This window comes from Fringilla coelebs (genome assembly GCF_963513975.1).
Source record: "Fringilla coelebs genome assembly, chromosome: Z".
NCBI lineage: Eukaryota > Metazoa > Chordata > Aves > Passeriformes > Fringillidae > Fringilla > Fringilla coelebs.
This window is the reverse complement of record NC_140031.1, coordinates 29411810-29434597: the sequence shown is the minus strand read 5'-3', so window position 1 is coordinate 29434597 and position 22788 is coordinate 29411810. Positions and strand designations below refer to the sequence as shown.

General features: G+C 35.8%; 1 protein-coding gene across 1 annotated transcript in view; it reads left to right on the top strand.

Annotated features, from left to right (window-relative positions):
- Positions 1-22788, top strand: part of PTPRD (protein tyrosine phosphatase receptor type D) — a gene marked incomplete at its 5' end in the record, with an annotated part of 283346 nt that overhangs the window by 151654 nt on the left and 108904 nt on the right. Inside the window, 7 exons of the mRNA XM_084225157.1 lie at positions 712-1293; positions 8360-8493; positions 9734-9878; positions 13179-13484; positions 14504-14697; positions 16520-16546; positions 18829-18946. Coding sequence (XP_084081283.1) covers positions 712-1293; positions 8360-8493; positions 9734-9878; positions 13179-13484; positions 14504-14697; positions 16520-16546; positions 18829-18946 — 1506 coding nt within the window. The remainder of the gene's footprint in view (positions 1-711; positions 1294-8359; positions 8494-9733; positions 9879-13178; positions 13485-14503; positions 14698-16519; positions 16547-18828; positions 18947-22788) is intronic.

The following is a 22788-nucleotide window of genomic DNA, read 5'->3' as shown; positions in this document are numbered from 1 at the left end:
AGCACATTTATTTGGACACAGTTCTGTCTTTTATTTCCTTCATTCTGAGCAAACATATTGCACTGAAAGGTCTAAATGCCATTTGCCCTCTTAAATCAAGAGGGAAAATCTTCTAACCACTCACTAACATAAGACAAAATACAGGTTCAGAGAGCAGTAATAATCACTACTTGAATAATTAATTTTTATTGAAATAAGTTAGTCATAATTTTCCATTACTGTCCTGTGTCTAGCTCCCAGCCTTCATTTCAGTTAAAGAAATGATCTTGAAATGGTGTGTTTATTTATCAACAGCAGGAACCTCTAAGAACCAGTCATTTGATTTTTAGAATTGCTGGGTGTCCAAGTATCATATTCACTGAGTAATTAGAAACAAGAGGTTCAAAGAATATCTGAAAATTCAGTTGTAAAGTTTGTGAATTGCCTTTCTATAAGATTCCTCTTCTGCATATGGTTACAGATTTATTACAGAAGTCAGCATCATTAATTCATGACAAATGAGCTGCATTGGACAGAACTTGAAGATTTTCCAATAGATTTTGCAGGAAATCATAATTGACAAAAGCTTGCTCTGAACAGATTACTCCTTTCCATTTTGTCTTTCCTTTTATTTTTGTTTTGTTCTTAGTTATTGTTTGTAAGCTTTTTATTCTAATAAAGAATGTCTACTGTTACATAGTGCTAACTGTATTTTTTGTTATGTGTATTTAGCCTTACCCAAACCTCCTGGAACACCTGTGGTGACAGAAAGCACAGCAACTAGCATAACGTTGACTTGGGATTCTGGAAACCCTGAGCCAGTTTCGTACTACATAATCCAACACAAACCCAAAAACTCAGAGGAGCCATATAAAGAGATTGATGGGGTGGCCACAACACGTTACAGCGTGGCTGGCCTAAGCCCATATTCAGAGTATGAATTTCGGGTAGTTGCTGTAAATAACATTGGGCGAGGGCCACCCAGCGAGCCTGTGTCAACAAGGACTTCAGAGCAAGCACCTTCCAGTGCACCACGCAATGTGCAGGCCCGTATGCTGAGCTCCACCACCATTCTGGTACAGTGGGAAGAGCCCGAGGAGCCTAACGGGCAAATTCAAGGTTACAGAGTTTATTACACCATGGACCCCACTCAACATGTCAACAGTTGGATGAAGCACAATGTGGCTGACAGCCATATTACCACTATTGGGAATCTGGTACCCCAGAAAACATATTCTGTGAAGGTTCTTGCTTTTACTTCTGTTGGGGATGGACCACTTTCTAGTGACATTCAAGTCATCACTCAAACAGGAGGTAAGCTAGCAATGAGCAAAATTTGTTAGAGAGACTTGCAGTTTAAAATGTTGCAAAAAAACTACCCTTCAAGTATAGCCAGTGTATTCAGGCAGTTTTTGCAGATAACCTTTCTCAATTCCACAGTGCAGGTTATCTTTTCAGAGTGGAAATTACCCCATCATGCTTTCTTTTCACATCAGTGTCAAGAACTATATCTGCAGTGCACCTGAAATCTCAGGGAGACCTTCATCCTGGAGGTGGCCAAATCGTACGGCTTTTGCTTGGCAGTGCTCTGTGCACTAGACCTGCTTGTCAGTAATTCTTTGTAGCTTTTTTTGAGGTGTTTCTTGTGGGTTTTGGTGGGTTTTCTTTAGGCGACATGCAGTTCTCCTATGCCGTATCACTCTAGGGAATATTGCTTTTGGAAATTTAAAATGTATGTGTACTGCATTTGTATTCAAATAGCTGGTAAAGATTCTGAGAACACAGAAAGCATGAGAGCATTAAATACAGCAAACCTCTATGTACGTTCAAGCAAGCATGTTTGTACACTTTGGATTTATAAGTCAAATCAAAGCTCCTCCAACAAAATGCATACCACAGGGTCACTATTTTCTTGGTTTATGTTTGCAGTTAGGTTGTTTTGTTTCTGTTCAAGAACTTTTAGGTCCATGAATTAGTTTTACTAGTAGAGGACAAGCAAGTACAGTAAAAAACATGGCAAAAAAGTTTTTATGAAATCTAAAGTGAGAAGCTCTGGTAGAGTTACACTGCACAAAGTGTTTTATTGTAGCAATAAGAAATAAAAGGTCCTTTTGTCTAGCAGTTTAGAGAAAGCTGTATGAAGTATTACTGTAGGCCAGTGATTTCCTAGAAATATATAATAGTGCTTGAATTTTTTAGTACAGGAAAGTTTCCTGTTGCAGAATTTAGCATCCCTCAAATTCTTAAAAACAGATCTCTGAAGTATAACTGTAGACAGTTATGTTTCATCCAGTTTTTACTTCTGCATTTTACCAACATGCATTTAATAAAGACAGAAATTGATGTATTGTCCTGGAATCATTCTAGGTGTTGTGTTGCACAAAGATCTAGATGTTTCCTTTTGCAGTATCTCAGTTAAGAAGTAATGAAGTTTGCAGATGCAAATGTCAATATGTACGCCAGTTTAATTTTGGCATTTGCCACCATTTTCAGAGATGTCAGTATAGTTTTTATATTGACATCTGACTTCTGATTGAATCCACAGTCATAAGGCTTTTCCAGAAGGTTTAGTGAGCTCCTTATCTGTGTTTTCACTCACAACTGTAAACCTCTTAGATTAGCAAGTGTCTGACAGTGGCTTCCCCAGTGAAGGATGAAGGAATCAAAATAATGAGCCCTGAGGCTCATCTGAACTGGCCCAAGTTACATTGCTTTCTGAGGTCACTTCAGAGAAGTAAGCATGTCCATCTGTTTCTGATTACTGCTGCAATCTGAAGAAATTACAACCACATTAACAGTGCTGGAGGGTTTCCCAATACATTATTTCAATGTTTAATTGTGACTATGTTAAAAAAAATGAAAGAAAACAAAGAATGGGGCATACAGGAAGCATATTTAGGCACTGATACTTTTACTTGAAATACAAATGTTTTAAGTCTTCAAAGAGATAGAAACTACGAAAGTTGAGTGAAGTTGTCCAGTTCAGGATATGGTTAAAACTAGGATTTGCCCATCTCTCTATCCAGAAGTTTCTCTTCAGTGAACATCATAGAAAAAAAATGCCCTCCTTGCTCTTCTTTTCCCAATTTGCTTTTATGTAGATCTGAATATGATTGTTTTAGTTAAAATCTCTCAAGATTAAATGCATTCCAAATATTAAAGCTAAAATAAAGTGCCATTTAAGGACAAGGAAAATGGATTTAATGGAAACATTTCAAAAGAGTTAAAGTAGGAATGGGATGCTGATTACATTTGGTTGATTTTTTTTTTTAAAAACAAATAAGCCTGCCATTATATATATATTTAGCTTAACCCTCACTTTGGGGATATTAGAGCATATATAAAAGAAAGTCTTGCTGACATGTGTGACTTACAGGCTCTTTTAGATGGTTCAGAGTTTTCCTGCCTTAAGTGTATTCTGATCTTTGGAGAGAGATTATAAAAATTAATAACTTGTTCTTAAAAATACTGTTCAGAGGAATTTTTATTTTCTTAGTATAGCAGAATTACTCTTTTGAAACGGGTGTATGAATGGCTTCTTTCTTTGCATAGGAGCTGAAACTCTGCTGGTAGTGCAATTTAGATTTTTAATTAAAATATTGACTCAGAGCTTGTAGTTTGAGGAGAAGAGAAGGATATATTTTTCAGAACCCCAGACACTGAAAAAAAACCCAAAAAAATTCAGTTTTGATGTTTGGTATTTTTCTTAAGCATTTGAAGACACAGCCATGTCATATTGCCCAGTTGTTTTCAGCAGTGCTTTATGGTAAAAAGACCCAATTTTAACAGATTCTGTAGTCAGAAAAGAGCTGTGGAGCTGAACCTTTTGAGTGAAAGGAAACCAATTCCAAAAGTTTAGAAAGTCTTTATCCTCATTTTGAGTCAAAGGATTAGATTCTGTTAAGGATGGAGTCAGGACTAGTCTATTATGTAGGTTAATTGACTTAACAAATTTTAGAATAAAGAAAGACTGACATAAGTTATAATGTGATACTTTTCATTTTGTTTTTGTTTCTGTTCTTGTTCCTGTTCCTGTTCTTGTTCTTGCTCTAGTTCTTGTTCTTGTTTTGTTTTTTTTTTTTTTTACATTGTTAGAAAACAATATTTGCTTGTGTCCAGTTTAGGTGCTCAGGATGGACTTCTCATAACTCCTTTTGGGGCTTAAAATGGTCTAAGAATCTGGACTCTAAGCAACATATTTTAATCTGTGTGTACCAGGAAAATTTAGTTTTGAACTGCCTCAGTTTGGGTTTTCATTTAATTTTTAACCTGCAAAACAAGGTTAGCTACTAAAGGAATAAGTGAATCTTGTTTTTCTTCTGAGCTTAGATAGAAAAACAGGAGAGAGTACACAAGGTCTTTTGGATAGTGGATTACTGGAAAAGGGATAGAGAAAAAATGAATAAATATTCAGGGAAATGAAGGTGTACCTGTTAGCATATGTTTCTGTGGAAAAAACCTAAAACACAAAACATGTTAGTTTTAAATGAAGGATTCTTCATTATTTGAAGACTGAGATTTATTATAATTATTGAAGGGTAATGCTTTGAACATAGGAAAAAGGGCAGTAATGAGAAGCTCAAATATCTGAATTGCAGGGCACGTAAATGGAGCCTTAGATTCAACAAAATTAATGCTTTTGGAGTTCTTGTGGTTAAAGAAGATTAGAACTTCAGAGGAAGAGTTGGTAGCAACTAAGTACTGTTCTGTGTTGTAGCAAGCTAGCTAATTTACCAGATATTTAAATTTTTTTCATGAACACATGAACGGGGAGACCTGATGTGTCTGAAAGTCCATAGACCTAGTCTAGTGTCTTTTGCAGCATTTCATGAAATGGGCTTCCTCATGAAAAGAGTTGAGTGCATGTACTTAGAAACTCGAAAGAAAGCAGGTGGGAGAAATTCAGGGTTGAAAGGGACCTCTGGAGAGCATCCAGTCCAACTTGTCTGTCAAAGCAGGGTCACCTGGAATAGGTGACAAAGGAGCATGTCCAGGTGGGTTTTGATTGTCTCCAGAGAGGGAAACACCACAACCTCCCTGGGCAGCCTGTTCCAATGCTCTGCCACCCTTAATATAAAGAAGCACTGCCTCAGGTTAAGGAGAAATATATTGTGGTTTAATATATGGCCATTTCATCATCCTCCCTGTGGCACCTCTGGAAAGAATCTGCCATTGTGGCATCCCCCTTTGAGATACCCTTATGTATTGATGCCGAGATGGGATGCAGGATAGCTTTTTAACTGACTTAAATTTTAAAACTTCCCTCAAGGGACATTTCTGGTCAGATAGGAAAGACTGTTTCAGCTTTTGAATAACTCCTCTAATATCAATGCACAGGTAACTTTTGTTAAGTGTTGTAGTCTCTATTTTACTTCATTTAAATGCTAACAAGATGAGTTCAGTATTGAGGATCTTGGCTTCACACACTGATAATTTATCTCTTTACTGTGTTCTTTAGTCATTCAGAGAGGACCAGGTAGACTCTGATGTTTAGACTGACTGATGTTTATTTTATTCTCTGGGCTCCCACTATGTCAGTTAGAGACAATATTTGAAGAAAGTGATATATGGATTTCTGACTACTTTTCCCATAATATACAACGCTTTTTTAAAAATATGTAGTAGGTAATTATTTTGAGTGCTGTGGTTCTTTATTTGATACTGCAAACCTCAGGTATCTTAGGACTCATTAGGAGAGATTATTTCAGTTGTAGCAGAGACAGGGAGAACACAGTGCATGTATTACTTTGTATGTTACACAGTGCACATTTTATTTTGCATGTTACCCATTTTATTTTTAAATTATATTCTATTAGGACTTGTTATTTCAAAAAATACGTATTTTGTTTACAAAACAAAAACTCTGGAGCACAGTAGCTCCTCAGTTGTAAGAGTTCCTCTGTAGAGTTTCATGCTTGTTTGAGAGAAATCAGAAGCATAAAATCTTGGTCCCTTTGGGTTCCCTACTGATTTTAAATTCTCTTGATCAATCTATTGTCATTTGCAAAGCTGGTTTCTTATTGAACTCATTGAGTTTTACTTTGGTACTGGGTTCATATCAGAGTTTATTGGCAATAAAGTGTGTCTAGTTTCTGTTATTTTGGTTTTGTTTTCTTTCTCTGTCTTCTTCTCTTATCTGTTTGGAGCAATGCAGACTTCCCTGTCACCTTTCTCCTCTGTCAGTGTTACAGCATCAGAATGTGGTTAAAAAATCCAAGGGGAGACTAAATTTTAAAGCAAGATATTGGTTTGACAAACAGCATTTGGAAAAGTCCAATTAGCCATCAGCAGTATTATAAAATGATTGAGAATTTCAGACCTAAGATGACAAAGGGTTTGGGTTTTTCTAAAAGGAATACTTGGAGAATGAGGGTCTTAAAACATGTAGAGAGTCAGGAAATACCCTTAGTTTTCCATCTGCTGCCGTATTTATGGTAACAGATGGTACCAGCTTCCATATGAGTCACTTGCTGATCATTTACTATGACTGCCTGGCTGTGTTCTACAATTCATGTGTCCATACATGAAGTGCAGATCATAGCATTACAGGACAATTCAGGCTGGCAGGATGATTACCTGAGGAGGTGTCCAACCACAGGCACTGTCCAGATCAGGCTCAGCTCTGGGGTCAGACTGAGTTTCTTAGGGCTTCACCCACTTGATATGTAAAACAACCTCCTTGGGCCCTGGCTGCATTTCTGCATTGTCCTGAACCTCTCATGTTTTCAACTTGTGCCCCTGCCTCTCACTTGACACTCTGTGCAGAGCCTGGCTACATCTCTTCCATTCCTTCTGTGACTGCTGGGCGTGCTGCTGAGAGCCATCCATTCTCCCAGCTGAGCCATCACCAGCACTGCAGCCTCTCCTTGCAAAATTAGACTCTGTCACAAATACTTAGTTGATGTTTTCTCTAATGGCTCCCCATGCTTTGGGATAATTTCCTCTTTGCGCTTCGCAGGACCCATGCAGTGGTCTCTTTTTGGACCAGACACCTTTTGGAAAAATGTCTAATTAGTCCTGTCCCTTTTTATTTCTGTAGAAGAGTTGGTCTCCTTTCACTCTCACTCACTCATAATATATATAATATAATAAAGTCCGCCCAGGAGCTGGAAGAATATGCACCTCATGTATAAAGGTTCTATTTGTTGAAAGTTAAATATCAAATTTGCACCAGAATACACAAGGGCAGTGTTCTCCTCGAATTGGTATTCTGCAGAAGTCTGGGGAAGATAAAAATGAAAATACCAAATTATTTTAACAGTTTACTCTGTGAATTTTTTAGGTCTTTTACGGTACTAAGAGAACATACTTGTAATGTTGTCATAGAATTCTTCTGTGATAATATTCGTGAAACCATCATTGTTGTCACATCCTACTTCTTACACCTGTTCTCAGTGTGTGCTAAGAAGTACATCTTTTTATTTTTCCCCTGAAAAAATGAAAGCATGTCACATTTTATTCTTGAAGAGCTAGAAATGCTGTGGAAAACTGTTTCATGCCTTATCAATGGCACTATTAACTGAAAGTAATGTTTTAGGACTTGGGTGCCAAAACTATTATTCACAATCCAATGATATAGTTATCTTTTCCTGTCTTTTCATAGTCAACCTTATCATTTGCTTCACATTTGAAGAAATAAATTAGGATAACATTTAGTGTGTATAGTTTCTGTGTCCATTGCACAAGATAGTTATTGACTAGTGTAGTCAAAATTGCATTTTGCTCCTTGCAATTAGAAAGTGTTGTCGCTAGAAATTCAACTATATTCTTAAACATACCAGCCATTAAAGGGTGGAAATACTTCGCTTAATGAGAAATTAGCTGAATATCTTTTCACTAGGTTATAACTACTTCAGGTTAAACAAGCTGGGTTTTGTATGTGGGCGTCTTCTTAAAGACTAGGATGTGTTTACTACCTTTCATTTATGAGCTGAGACAAAAAATTTAATGTCTGGAATGCATGTAATAGTTTTAACCCTCTACTCTAGACTATTTCAGCTAATCATATGTTGTATTAGCTTTTTCTCATGCACGCACAAATATGTAGATGTATGTATTTGCCATTTCACACATAGGGTATTAGATTGCTGCTATTCATCACCAGGCATCTCTTCAATTGCATTTCAGTTCTGTTTGCTTTATTTACACTGCAAAAGCATTTATTTTAAATCCTTGATAATTTTTAACAGGTGAATTAAATGTATCATTTTACTTTTTCTGTGCTTAGATAATTTTGTTTCATAGTACTGTGAATCAATTTGTTTTTCAGTAAGATAAATAAACGTAATATTGCACGCCCTATTTGGATAACGTTTTAAAAGATTTGAAAATATTGAATATCCAAGTAAATAATTGGCAACATTGCTCAACATTTCTTTAGTGCCTGGTCAACCATTGAATTTCAAAGCAGAACCTGAGTCTGAAACGAGCATACTGCTTTCCTGGACACCTCCACGGTCTGATACCATTTCCAGCTATGAACTGGTTTACAAAGATGGAGAGCATGGGGAGGAAGTAAGTGGCAAGATTGTACATATTTTAAGTTATCTTTAATAAGTTGGACATAAAATGTGGCAGTGGTTTAAATTTCATATTTTAGTAACTTATTTTAGTAGAAATGCCTTGATATTTAGGTTTGTTAAGCTCAGCAGTTAGCCTAGTGACAGACTGAAAGTGTGTAAACAGAAGAAAATGTTGTCAATGGTTACCAGCCAGTGGAATTTTGCTGTAGATGGCAATGAATCCTCCACAGAAATTCCATCCAGTTTCAGACATTAATTATGTCTCTCTGAACCTGTTTGTCTATAAAGACTTGGAAGCAAAAATATTTGAGGACATTTTATGGTCCCATTAAGCCTTTTTTGAACCTACACCTGAACGTTGGAATCGATCTTCAGCCTTAGATAATTTTTGTTTCTCTGTGCCATTGTGTAAGAGAATTCCTGAGCTTTTCTAATCTTACAGTAATAATTGAGAAGAAAACAGGAGGTTCTTTCTAAAGATTAAGACCTGCAATAGACTTTTTCTGTACCAATACTTCATAAAAAATTTTCAGTCTGTGGGCATCTATCGTTTTTGTTCCATAAACTGTAGAAGAAACTGTTCTTCTGGTAAGGAAAATGCCATATTAACAGGTCTCACACAGAAAAAAAGAAGGCAGGATTTTCAGAAGGGCACAGGAGATTGTCAGCCTCATTGGTTTCTCCTGCATCTTCAAGTCCTTACTGAGCTTATGTTTATGGCAGCTTCACACATACACTGTGAATTCATAAGCTTATTTTGTGTAAGGGGCCAGGTCTGTATTTCACTTCCCAATAGAATGCAGGCTGCTGCTTAGTAAGTTACCCTGTGGAAGAGTTAGCTTTTAATAATTTGAATACAAATATAACTACAAGGTTAAACCCAAGATAGCTTACACTATAAAATCACTGACGTAAAAGACAGTTCTGGTAAGGCTTCGTTCATGTGGTATTGTCTGAGAAGCATTTCATACTTTGTATGTAGCTGTTTGTTCCTCAAACGGTCAAGCTCTGTTTGTGGCTGTGAGTTTCACCCCTTAAACTGTTGACCTAAAAAAATAGTTTATTACTGTTTATCAAAAGAAATTTATTCAGTTTTGGTTTTGTTCTGCTTTATTTTCTTGAATTTAAGTTTTTCTCTGTGGTTTTATCCCAGCATAAAAGCATAGAGGCAATATAGGGAATTCAGAGTCTCTGAATACTAACCAAGACATTTTCTTATTATCTACGTTTAGCAACGGGTTTCCACTGAACCTACTACATCTTATCGTCTGCAAGGCTTAAGGCCAAACAGCCTGTACTTGTTCCGCCTAGCTGCACGGTCTCCTCAAGGCCTGGGTGCCTCAACAGCAGAAATCTCCGCCAGAACCATGCAGTCAAGTAGGTGTCTTTCCTTTAAATATTTGTTGTCTTTGTTTCTATTAATCTCAGTAGCCCAGGTAGGCAGAAACAACAACAACAAAAAAAAAAAAAAGCAAACTACGGTATTCATGTTGCTTGATACAGCAAAAGAATGCTTAAAATATGAAGTTTTGAGGTGTATTGTGATCAACTTAATATATGAGTGGCTTTTACATAGTTTAAAAAAAAAAACAAAATAAACCAGTGTCTAAGGAGGCAGTATAAAGTTGGCATAAGGAAATTTTATTTTATAATAAGGTGAAGTGTTGTATCATGCAATAGGTGTACGTTAAGAAAAGTCCTTAACCAGTAAAATTCCACCTCCCTACTCTGCGCACTTACTAGGTAGTTTCTGCAGCATCTCCCTGAAGTGCAAAAATTTGTATCAAAGAAGTTCAAAAAGGTGGATCAGGTTGAATATTTCAGACTCCACCAGATATTTCTTAACAACTCTTCTGTAGTATCTATTCTGATTTTGGTACATTTTCTTAATCTGGGCTTTTTATGATGTTCAGTCATTTCCGCCTTGAGAAAAACTGCCTGAGATGTAAAAATTTGTCAGGGACTTGTATATACACCTTAAAACATTTAAATTAAGACTTAACTAAAACAATCAACTATGACATCCAGAAGGATTATTCTTGCTTGATAAGTTAGGTTTTCCTGACAGTTTGCATTACAATGTGTCATTGAAAGACTTAGTACAATTCTGTTTGTATTTGTTTTAAATTAAATTGCCTGCTCTTAAAGTAAGATCATTCAAAACAGAAAATCAGTTTCTCAGTTGACATTAGTCTTTTTAATTTGCAGCCATGACATGTGATTACTCTATCATCCCTTGTTAGTGTTACGTATTTATACCAATTAGTGTGACTGGAAACACAGTGTGGCTCACCTTTAAGCAAAGCTAAATGTGTTTCTGAAGCATTTCTAAGGCACTTGGAATAAGCACAAAAAACCACAAGTAGCACTAGGTTAGTTTTAGATATAGTGGCAAGGCAATTTTTCAGTTTAGTAATTCAGAATGAATAATTTGATTGAGAAATAGGTATTTATTTTTTCTGGAAGCCATTTCAACTATTTAGAATGCTCATTATCTTATATTGGGTGAAGATTGCTTAGACTGCAAACAAAACAAGCATCTAGGAGCCAAGGCTGTGTGTTCCTTATATAAGCACATTGCCATTTTCTCTTCTTGCATATAAGAATATGTTATGTTTATCTCAGCCTCATGTCTTCAGATAGTAGCAAAATCCAGTTGATTTCAGTGGTCAGATCCAAGTTATTTGGTGCAAAGATTACATTTTTTTTTTAAAAATGTGCAATTAAAAAAAAAAAATATGCATTAGTAAAACTGGTTAAAGTAGCCTTCAAATTAGCCTCAGTTACGTAAGTGCAATATTTTGCATTTTCAGAGTATAATGGATTAAAAATTAATAAACTTCTGTGATTTTATTAGCCATATTCACCCGAATATGTTACTGCCTTTCATCTTGGTATCAGAGGAAGATGCTGCAGGGATTTTATTTCTTTTTTGCAAGACCCTTAAGGGACATTTTACATGTGTTTCACTTCCTGCACAAGTTAATGGTAGAAGGGGATCCATTTCTTTTGAGTAGTTGATTACTGAATTAGTCTATAAAACTAACCCAAAATGTGTTAATTCTCATCTGCTTTTCCCTCCACCTCCTCTACTTAATTGAAATTCTAGTAAATTCCCTCCTTTGGCTCTTCCCTTTGGAGGAGCTGTGTACCATACTGAGTAAAAAGCCATTGATCCCTGTAGAAAGAACTGTAGGGAACCGAAGGATACATGTGTAAATGCAGTAGGTCACAGCAGGGTCCTAGGCCTCTCTGTTTTTTTAATTTTTTTTGATGTGACTATTATAAGAATGCATATGTATCCGTTTGTTTCTCTTTTCCCTTAAGAAACTGAACGAAAAGTGGAGAGGGGGATGTAAAGGGGAAAAAAGATCTTGCACACAAAATTTGTTTTTCTTACAAGACAGGAGGCAGAAATAGGAAAGGAGTTCACATCCTCTCCTTCTGCTAGTGAGTTTGAATTATGGCTCCTTTTTTTGGTGCTCTGAATGATCTGTTAGTAAGCATAGGTTTTGGTAAGTCAAAGTGCATTTAAGCACATAAATGCATACCTAACTTTCAGTACTTGATTTGCCTCACTGAAAGCAGTGGAATGACATGCATGCTTAGGTGCTCTGAAGCTTGGAGAAGGTAAATACGCTAACATACTCCTTTGAGAACAAACGAGTAAAGGTGAGCATTTCTGCTCTGGAAGACTGGTGATGCTGACAGGAGATGAAACAAAGTCAGAAACTCACATTCTGAGCCGTCAAGCTTGTAAATTCACTTTGTAAAATGAATACCTGCTTTCTTTACATGTTGTTTGGGGTAGCTTTTTTTTTTTTTCTGTAGAAATAATATACATTACCGGTAGGATTAATTTTTTGCTAGCAAAGGTGTCTCCAAGAGGAGTTAAAAAAATAAAACTGACAGCTGATCTAGGGTAAGTACAAGTTACAGTCAGAATCAACAAGCCTGTCACTTTTTCCTGGTAGGTAAATCTTTGACTAAGACTTTCGTCATCTTCTATGGACTGCATGCTCATAGAATGTTAGCTATAATGAATGTTTCAGTAAATGCTTTCAATTTGAATGTAATTTATGGTTGAACTTCTGTCAGGCAGACTCATTAAAAAATAAAAAAAGCGGTAATTTGTTTATGAGAATGGAAAGGCTGCAAAAATAGCAACCTATGGAGCAATTTCTAGCAATTATTGCAAGTTTTTAGTAGTTCTGTTAAAGATTTTCTGTCTTAAGGAAAGTAAAGCCACTTGAAGGGGATGTCAAAATTTGTAAGTAAATACCTGTCATGTGTTATTTAAAATGTTATAGCTTGCACTAATTGCAAGGATTGTAAAGATAGATCAGTAGTCATAGAGGTATCACCTTTTTGTTTTATTTCAAGAAGAATTTTAATTACAGGTAGGTAATATTATTTTGAGGCTTCATTTTCATATATTTCCCCTACATCCTTTTTCACCATTTAGTTCGCCTGTTCATTTTCTGTTTCCTCATGTTAATAAGCCAAGGTGCATATGATTATCTGACGTTTTGCTTTTTTGAGTTTCTACTTTTTTTGTTTATTTATTATTTTCATTTGGTTCTCTTTTATTTATTTTTATTTTTTCTTTTTGTTCATTTTTTTCAATCACTTCTATCCTTCCACTCAAATCCTCCTCTAACCCACTACTGAAATTAGAGCCATCAGCTCCTCCTCAAGACATTAGTTGCACAAGCCCCAGCTCCACTAGCATTTTGGTAAGTTGGAAGCCTCCACCAGTGGAAAAACAGAATGGCATTATCACTGCATACTCCATCAAGTACATTGGAATTGATGGAGAAGATGTCAAGCCCCATGAAATTTTGGGAATTTCCTCGGACAGTACCCAGTACCTTTTGGAACAGCTGGAAAAGTGGACTGAGTACCGGATCTCTGTGACTGCTCACACTGATGTTGGACCTGGCCCAGAGAGCTTAGCAGTATTGATTCGGACAGATGAAGATGGTATGTTGCCTCCACTACATCAGTTTGCACCTCTATGACTCTGTCATCTGCTGTCTTTTGTATAGGCTAACAATAATTTTTTCTGCTCCTCTTTTTTTTCTTTTTTCCCGAATATAAACCAGATATTGTCACCCTTTGAGCTTTTTATTCAAAGACTGTTCTTTCTACACCATTTTTCTATTTTGTATTTTTGTATTTTTCTAATCAGAAAATTTTTTTTTGCAAGTGACAGAAATCTGCTGCTCCTTTGAGCCCATACATATCCTTCTTGCTCCTCCTTAAATAAAAATTACTCCCAGGGAAAAAACTTCCTGCCTTTTCCTTAATTTTACAGTCATTGCCATTTTTAAACAGTTGTGTGTATAAACTTTTTTTCCGGTCTTGGTTTTTTGGTTGTTTGTTTGTTTTTTTTAGCTGCTTTCTTCTTCCATATTGTGCTTTTTGATTTGAGGGTTTTTTTGGGTTGTGGTTTTTTTTTGTTTTTTGTTGGTTTTTTTTTTTTTTAGTTTTGTTTTTTGATCTTGGAAAACTGATGCTCCACACATTTTCTTTTCTTCCATTCTTGAAAGTGACAGAAGACAGCCTTGTAATCAGCCTTCTTTTTATCCTGAGGAAAAAACAAACCAAAATAAAACATAGAACTTGACAAACAAAAAAAAGGGCAACTTTTTTTTTTAATCTTTTGTGGTTTTGTTATTATTATAGTATTATTATTTCAGTGATTAAAATCTCTCTTTGTACTATAATGCTTTGAATCTCAAAGCATCTTCCTTGGCTTTTGTACATTTTTACATGTTTTTCTATTTCTCTAATACTCCTTTTTCTTCCATTTTTTGCATCAGTCATGTTTTTTGATCTTTTCACTGAAAGGTAGAGCAGATTTGTTGAGCATCTTCATTTGCTGAATGATTTGTATTCTTCAAAGACAACATAGTGAGTCTGCCCTTTCTTAAAAAAAGCGACAGACATGGGTGGGACAGGTGGCTGTAATTCTCTTCTGTCCAATGATGTTGTTCCAGTTCCTAGTGGTCCTCCTCGCAAAGTCGAGGTAGAGGCTGTCAACTCCACTGCTGTAAAAGTGTCCTGGCGCTCGCCTGTGCCCAATAAGCAGCACGGTCAGATACGAGGGTACCAGGTCCACTACGTGAGGATGGAGAACGGGGAGCCAAAGGGTCAGCCCATGCTAAAAGACATCATGCTGGCGGATGCACAGGTAATTGGGACACTCCATTTTTTTCTAGGTCACAGTGAAAGCATTTCGTTTACCAAAGGGTTGCCTTTTTTTTTTTTTTTGAGGGTCTTTTTTCTTTATATTGAACAGTCTATGAGCTAGCATTTTCTGACTCTATTTTAAAAACTTTTTTTTCAGAACACTTGCATTTAAAGGTTCTTTAGCCAAAACAAGACGCTTTCTTCTCTGTTGATCTCCAACTAAATGCTAGGCTGTGTCATTGCTCTGATTCTGTTAAACCTGGAGACTTAGCATGTACTCGGAAGTTCAAAAGTATCAGAGTGATCCGATCCAGAGTCAGGGTAGTAAGCTGTACGTGGCCTGATCCACACATTCTCCTGTTTCAGCATTTCAGCAGAGAGCCTAGGATCATTAGGAGCCTGTGTTGGCCTGTTACTACAGTGTTTCTCTGATTAACTTGTATGCACCTCACTACGCATTTCACAATAAATTAATGTTCTTAAGGAAACTTTAGAAACCACTGAGGTATTCATATCAGGAGCTTCAATAAAATTAGGAACTTAGTTTGAATAGGGATGTGGTTATTTGTATTGCAAAATTTCCCATCTAGTTTAGAAATTATGAGAATATGAGATAATGAAAACATCCAGTTTAAAAATCTTCTCAAACTAGTATTTTAATGATTGAGATATACCAGCACTCCGTAAAACTTAAGGTTTACAAAGCTCCTGACGCTGAAGGGGTCATCCTATGGGAAACTATTACCCATTACACATGTCTCAGTGCTAGCTCACAGTTTATAACTGGATTAACTGGAAATAAAAAGAAATTATTAACCTAAATCAGAGTAAAATCTGTTTTGTAAGCATTTTACATAAGGAAGCAAATAGGGGGTTGCCTTTTTTTTTCTTCAGTTTTGGTTCTGAATTTCAGATTTGCAGAGACCTCTTTGGACAATAGGTCTTCTGCACCTGCATTTTGCTCGAGATGCTATTTGCATTGGTGCTGTGTCTGTTTCTGGAGGACTTTGCTGCCAGTAGTTGCTTATTTTGGAAAACATGGTGTTCTTTTGGTTTAAATTCAGTGGAGACAAGGATGAAAGTAGACCGGGAAGTGGGAAGGGAAAGGACATGCTAGTGTGCTTTGGTTCTCCTTTTCACAAATTTTTGCTTTCAACCTCTCTGTGGTGGGGGATTAAAATTATTTTAAACGCTAGAAGGTCAGTAACTGGAGACTAGATGAGATATTAAAATCCAAATATCATAAAGGCAAAAGTTGTATTTCTTCTTTTGTCAAGTATAGCTTTGACCAGCCCACTTGCCCCTGTTTCAGGAAGGATAGTCAACTCCTTTCTCTTCCCACCACTCCTTCCTTCCTGTAGTACTTCTATGATACGTGCAATCAAGGCTTGTGTAGGTATGGAGACCTTGATGGCAAAATATCTGTGTGGTTTCAAAACTTAATGCATTGAATTAGTTTAGGAAATGCAATATATAGCCTGGTAACTTGATTAAATAAACCAGGTAGCCTTTAATTCTTCCTTGGTAACTTTAAATGAAAAACTATTATGAAATAATACAAGAGATTCATTACTTCTTTTATTTGTCAGTGAAGGAGAAGTAGCTGGATTTTAGGGAAAACAGAAATGGAATTAAAAATGCCTGGCCTGATTTCATTAACCAAATTTCATGTGATTCTACATGGATAATTCAAACTGTACATGACTTTTTCAGACATCTTTCATATTCATTTTACTATAAAGAAGAAAACTTAATCTCAACCAGGCTACAAATCTCCTTATTTCTTTTGTTTTTTCCTTTCTACTTCCCTTACTGTAAATTAGTGGGAATATGATGATACTACTGAACACGTAAGTACTTTTTGACTGGGCAGAAAAACATTGTGTGTTTTGGTTGAGACTTTTTGTCTTGCTTGCTTGCTTGCAGCACTCTTTGGTTTTGTTTTGGGTTAGGGGTTTGTTGTTTTTTTTGGTGCTTTCTTTCAGTTTGGTTTTTTTGTTGTTGTTGTTTTTCAGGGTGTTTTTTTGACATTTGCACAAATGCACGTTCCTAACATAAGGAGTTTTCTCTCGTGACACCTTTTTCCTTTGTTGCTTTGTTTTCTTTGTTTGGATTTTTTTACCCCAGGGAGAATAGGGTTACTGTTGCTTGCCTTTCTGGGGTTTAGCATGATGCCAAAATGTTCAGCGCTGGTTTGTGTTTTCATCTTTTTGATGGCTGTCACTAACTGTGCCTCACAATTCCTTCTTTACAAGGTGATAGAAAAATAAAATAGAAGTGATTCAGAGTTACATACCAATAGTTGTATTTTTCTGTATTCATTTTAAGATTAAAATTTTTTTGCGTAACCGAAAGTAGAAGTCAGTTGTGCTTTCTTTTGTATAAAATAAATATATGCTATCAGGAAAGCCAGATGCTCTGCAGTGTTTGCACCTAAGTAATAATGTTTGCTGCACCCAAACGACACTTTCAAACTTTACATACAGCCATAGCTCTTACACCATGAAGTACTGATTGTTTTACATGAAACTAATTTCTTCATAAGTCTTTCTGTTTTGTGGTGGTTTTTTTGCCCTTCACAGTTTAATTCTGGTAGTACCAGGTGCAGTTTTCTTATGAAAGATATGAAGTCTTTCTTACTGATTTTGGCCTTACAGTCGAATTAAATTCTGAAATTGAGTCTAAGAGGTTGATCTTTTGATAGTAGATTTTATGTGTTGTTTCATTCTATTGTTTGGGTTTGTTTTTTTTCTTTTACTTGAGCTATTTTGCCCACTCATTCTGATCATTACCTAATTATTTCTATATTGCTAATAACTTACTGTAAATACAATGCTGAATTCTAATCACATATTTGCTAAGTTCATATCCTCTATCTTGAAAAATCCATATACTATGAATAGTTTGGCCCATGATTTTTATATTAACTTTTCCTGGCCGATGCATCTGAGGGATGTGTGATAGCACATTTGCTGTTTATTTAGATGTATAAATACACCATCTCTCTGGCAGCATTGAAATATAGTGCAAGTTCATTCTGCCATATGAAAATGCAAAGGAGTAGTCCAATGGTCACATGCTGGAAGCTGGGGACTCCAAATGCTGTCCTTTTATATTTATATATAAGATTTATTTATATTGTGAGTGCCAAAACTTACTTCTCTTGCTGTCCCTGTAGCAGGGGACAGCAAGAGAAGTACCTCCAAATGCTGTCCTTTTATATTTATATATAAGATTTATCAGTTACCTCCAAATGCTGTCCTTTTATATTTATATATAAGATTTATTTATATTGTGAGTGCCAAAACTTACTTCTCTTGCTGTCCCTGTAGCAGGACATAATTTAAGTAGATTTCTCATACACCATTCAGCATCTTCTGTGTGCATATACATGTGTGCACACACATATGAAAAGATACCCCCTTGCTCTGATATTTACAGTTTGATGTTGCTGCTGTTACTTTGCTCTAGCTGAAGAGATTCTTGTTTTGTAGCTGCTGTCATCTGGGGGCCATCAGATATATCCTCTGACTAGATTTTTAATGGCATTTTACGTAGTTCTCTTAGACCTGAAGGGCTAGTTGTTTCTGAAGTCCTTTCAGATGTTGAGAGAGGTGACAGAGATTGCAGTTTTTGAAAATGTTATGGAAGTAACAAACCTTTTTTGTTTAGCTAAACCATCATTACTTACAAAGTGTGCATGTAAATGCACACATTTTTCTTATTAGGCATTTTAGAACTATACCTGTGATATCCTGTTAATGATCAAGTTAAACTGAGTTTCTCATATCTGCATGTGCATGTGTTTCACAGTGTCAGTAGTATTCCTCAGGCAAGGTATTTCAGAAGACTTTTTTCGCTGTTCCCACCACTAAGCCTTTGGCCTTTTGCTTTAAACTACCTGAGGTATACTGTTTAGATGTGTGCTGTCTTTCATTGCTTAAGTGAGTGAAATGTTTGGCATTATCAAGTATTTCACACAGTACAGCCTGTTGGTGCACTCACATGCTTGCTATCACTGCCAGTAGCTCAAAAGTGTAATATAAATGGGTTTCTAAAGGATTCTGCATTCTCCTGGCAAACAATCTATATTTCAAATTAATTATTCTTCTTTTATTTTCTTTCATCTTAGGAAATGATAATTTCTGGGCTCCAGCCTGAAACCACATACTCTTTCACTGTGACAGCCTATACAACTAAAGGTGACGGAGCACGCAGCAAACCCAAACTTGTATCTACTACTGGTGCAGGTAATACTTATATACAAATTGAGCTCTAAATGAATCCTTTGACTTTTTCTGCTACTGTTTTGTTCCTACTGTTTGGAAGTCTCCTGTTGTGTGAAAAGTGTTTCTAGGGCGTAAGATTTTCTGTTTCAGTATTTGGACCTTCATTTATTTAGATAAAAATAGAACAGTGACTCCCTTTATCCCTTTCTTAGTTCCTGATGAGGTCACTTTATAATTTTTAGTAGCTCTCCCACTAAAATTGGTGTCTTCTTTGAGAGGAAAAAATAGAAATTCAGAGCTCAGAAGACTTGTAAAGGGCTTTCATGATCTTCGTGAAAGTAGCAGCCCTGCTGCCTGTTAGTAAAAACATTGAAAGAGTCCATCTGTATGAAATTCACAACTTATCTCAGGAGAATGTAATTATTAAAGCAGAGACTTGGAAAACATAATGAAACTCCATCCTGTGAAACCCTGAAGCCCATATTGATTCAGGGGTAATTTTAGGAACAAACTGGGGCAAAATTGACCCTGCCACTGTGTTCAGTCTGTGTTTGATCTCAGAGGGTATTAAAGGCTGGATATCTTGACTGCACAACCAATGCAGCAGTCAGCACAGATGGGATGAACCAAACTGCTTTTAGATGAGGAACTTTTTGTTTTGTTTTTTTTTTTTAATGTGTCTCTGTGGCATAGCTTAACCCAGGTCTAGTGTCATGCTTACCTACAGATGTTCACAATCTGTAGGGATTGTGTTCATTTTCAGAGGTTTGTAGTGCAGCCATTAAGGATATTCTATTACAATAATATATAGCACCATTACAAGTTCTCTGAATAACAATGTATTGTTTATGCTAATAGATAAAATCCAAAAGATATATATATTTGTATTTATGGCAATTGATTCAATTTTTTTAAAATTCACTGAATGCAGAACACATCTTGTATTAATATCAAAACCATCTATATCCTTTTCTTGTTAGATTCCTTGGAAAAATCTCAGTCTTGGTGGCTAGATGCGCAGTGCTTCATTTCAGATCTTAGAATGCATTCTAGTAATTATTCTTGGCTATTGCTGAAACATACTCTCTAATTTCTTATCTTTTCTGAATTCTCATACTCTGAGAAAAAAGGTGATATCTATTTCTGTCATGTATTGGAACTTGATTTAAGAAAAAAAGGCACTTGATCCATTACTCTTTTTTAAAACTCAATTCACAGTTTACATAAACACAGTTATATAAATTGAGATTTTATTAGTTCCTAGACATAAACATAGGTTATGCAAATATGCTTGCAAAACATAAAGTTTTACTACATGTAGTACTTATTGACTGTTCCTGTATCATTCTACCAAGAACTCTGATGCTTCTACTTAAAAAAGACAGAACAAATCCTGTGTCCCATATAAACTTGATTGAAGAGCAGTGGAGAATCAGAGGCATGTCTATAAATGTAATGCATATTTCACTGTTCTTGTCATTTGCTTAAACCTGTGAACAAGTAATGTTTGTTGTTGGGATTAACAGCTAGTTACCATTCTGCTCCTCCATACATTCCAGATTGTATGAAATCTCTCCACTTCGTGTTACAGCTTGCTGTGTTTGAGCTGTTTTTGTAGGAAAAATTTTTGTGCTGATTTTTGGAAAATGAGACATTGAGTGTAATCAGTACCAAGAGCTTCCTACTCACTTTGTGTGAGAATGCATCACACGAGGAAGGAATGCTGCATTAACACCAAAGGGTTGTAGGTCTGTAATGCTGTCTCATTCACTTTCAGTGTCCATTTGACTTTTTCATTTTCTAGAAAGGTGCTATTGGAATACTCCAATAAAGAAAATGAAGGATCTGCTTTCTAGTCTAACTTTTAAAGTTTAAATGAGATTGACTGAGATTATATCCATTAAAAATATGAAAGAAGAATAGATATTTGAACTTTTACTAGAGAAGCTATTTGTAAGGTAGTCTCTAGGACAATAAATAACTATTCAGCTGTCCATCTAGTGATACAAAAGCATCATTTACATTTTTAGGCAGGAAAGATTCACCAAACATAAGCAAGCCTATAGTATGGTAACTCAGTTATTAGTAAAGTCACTGAACACAGTTGATATTTTTATTCAAGAGTGTGTTTTTATCTTATGTTCGGTTTCCTTTCCTCACTGTTGAAATCAGATGGGACAAAAACTGTTACTGAGCATTTCTAAATCAAAGTACTTATTAGATTACTTGGGGCATAAATTACAAAATGTATGATTTGATAAAAATAAAGACTTACTAGTCAGTGATATCATACAATTTTTATGAAGATTTTAATCAGACCTTTCATTTCTGTGTCACAGCAGTTGAAGAATCTCATAGGACAATAGCTTGTCCATTATTTGTCTTTCGCTTTCATACTGGACAGCACTCTTAAAATACAGATTTCAGCTAAAAAACTAAAATTTGTATTAAGGCAGTGGTGTACTTTATGGCAGGTAACAGAAAAAAGTTACTTCAGGTAATTTGGCAAAGGCAGCTTGCATGAGCTTCTACTAGTGGTGGCAAGCCATTGCAGCAGTAGTATCTGTTGCAAGGGGGTGTGTGAAAGATGTCTTGCTGTTTACTAATGGAAGAGGATTTTACTAGTTCAGAGCATATATTTCATTTAATGGACAATTTCACTTCTTTTACACTCATGGAAAATTTAGATTATTATCAGAAATTTCTAGACAGGGCTATTTGGTGACACAACTGTATATACAACTGCACAGAATCCTGTCATTTGTCCTGAAATACTGTAATATTCATAAGTCATACTGAAAGTAAATGTTAACTGAAAGCTGCCTGGAAATAAAAAGAAATTTATCTGCTTTGCAACATCAGGTAGGCTTTACAGTATTAAAAAAAGTGACCATTGTTATTTACTATTTTATTTCACAGGGTATTTTATTGGATAAGTAAACTTTATTAGTTTCTTGGTTCTGATCAAGACCAAGTATTAGTTTCTTCCTTTCTCTGTAGTTATCCAGAGGTTAAAATGTCATTCTAATTGTGAAGTCTGCCACATTAACAGAAAAAAGGCAATTTATTACAAAAATAATTTATTTATACCTTCTAATAATCTCTCCTCTAGAAAACTGAAGGGGTATTATTCTATTTTAGGTAAACTATTATTTTCTCTGCTACCCTGGTGCCAATAATAGAATACAGAGAAAAATATGGTCCGCAAAAGACTTCTTCACAGACTTCTCTTTGTTCCGTAGTTATCATCCTTTTAGTTATCACTGAGGAAAAGTCAGAGAGATATTCTTTACACAGCAGCAAGTGTGGGAAAACACTCACAAGATTCCACAATAATGCTGCTAGATGAACTCAACATTTAAATTTAAAGAACTTTGGAAAATTTATATAAAACCTACCTATAATTCTTATGGAATTAGAAGCAATGTCATGACTTACAACAGATGTAATGAGGAAAGAGCTTCCTAAATGCAGAATTTTCTTCAAGGCATGCCATTCTTCCCTCCTTATTCCTAATTCTTTATGCAATGGTAGTTAGACCTTCTGACAATAACAATCTGATTTGCTGGGTGCCTGAGAACTGAAGATAAGTAATAAAATCTATTGAAGTGTTTAAATACAGGAACCAGAGCTCACAGTGCAGCAGTTACATCCACATGGGAAGGCTTTGAATGCAGATGAAACTAATTAGTCTTTGTTGAAGACTGTCTTGTCATTGCAGTACTACTCCTGAAACTATTCTGGTCTCTTGACCTGTCAGGTATTGCTCCTGAAGAGTACCAATTTTCTAAATAGTTACGGATATGTTTCATTATCAAATAAATCACTGTAATAGAAAAAGACTTTTTTGAAATAGAGGTGTT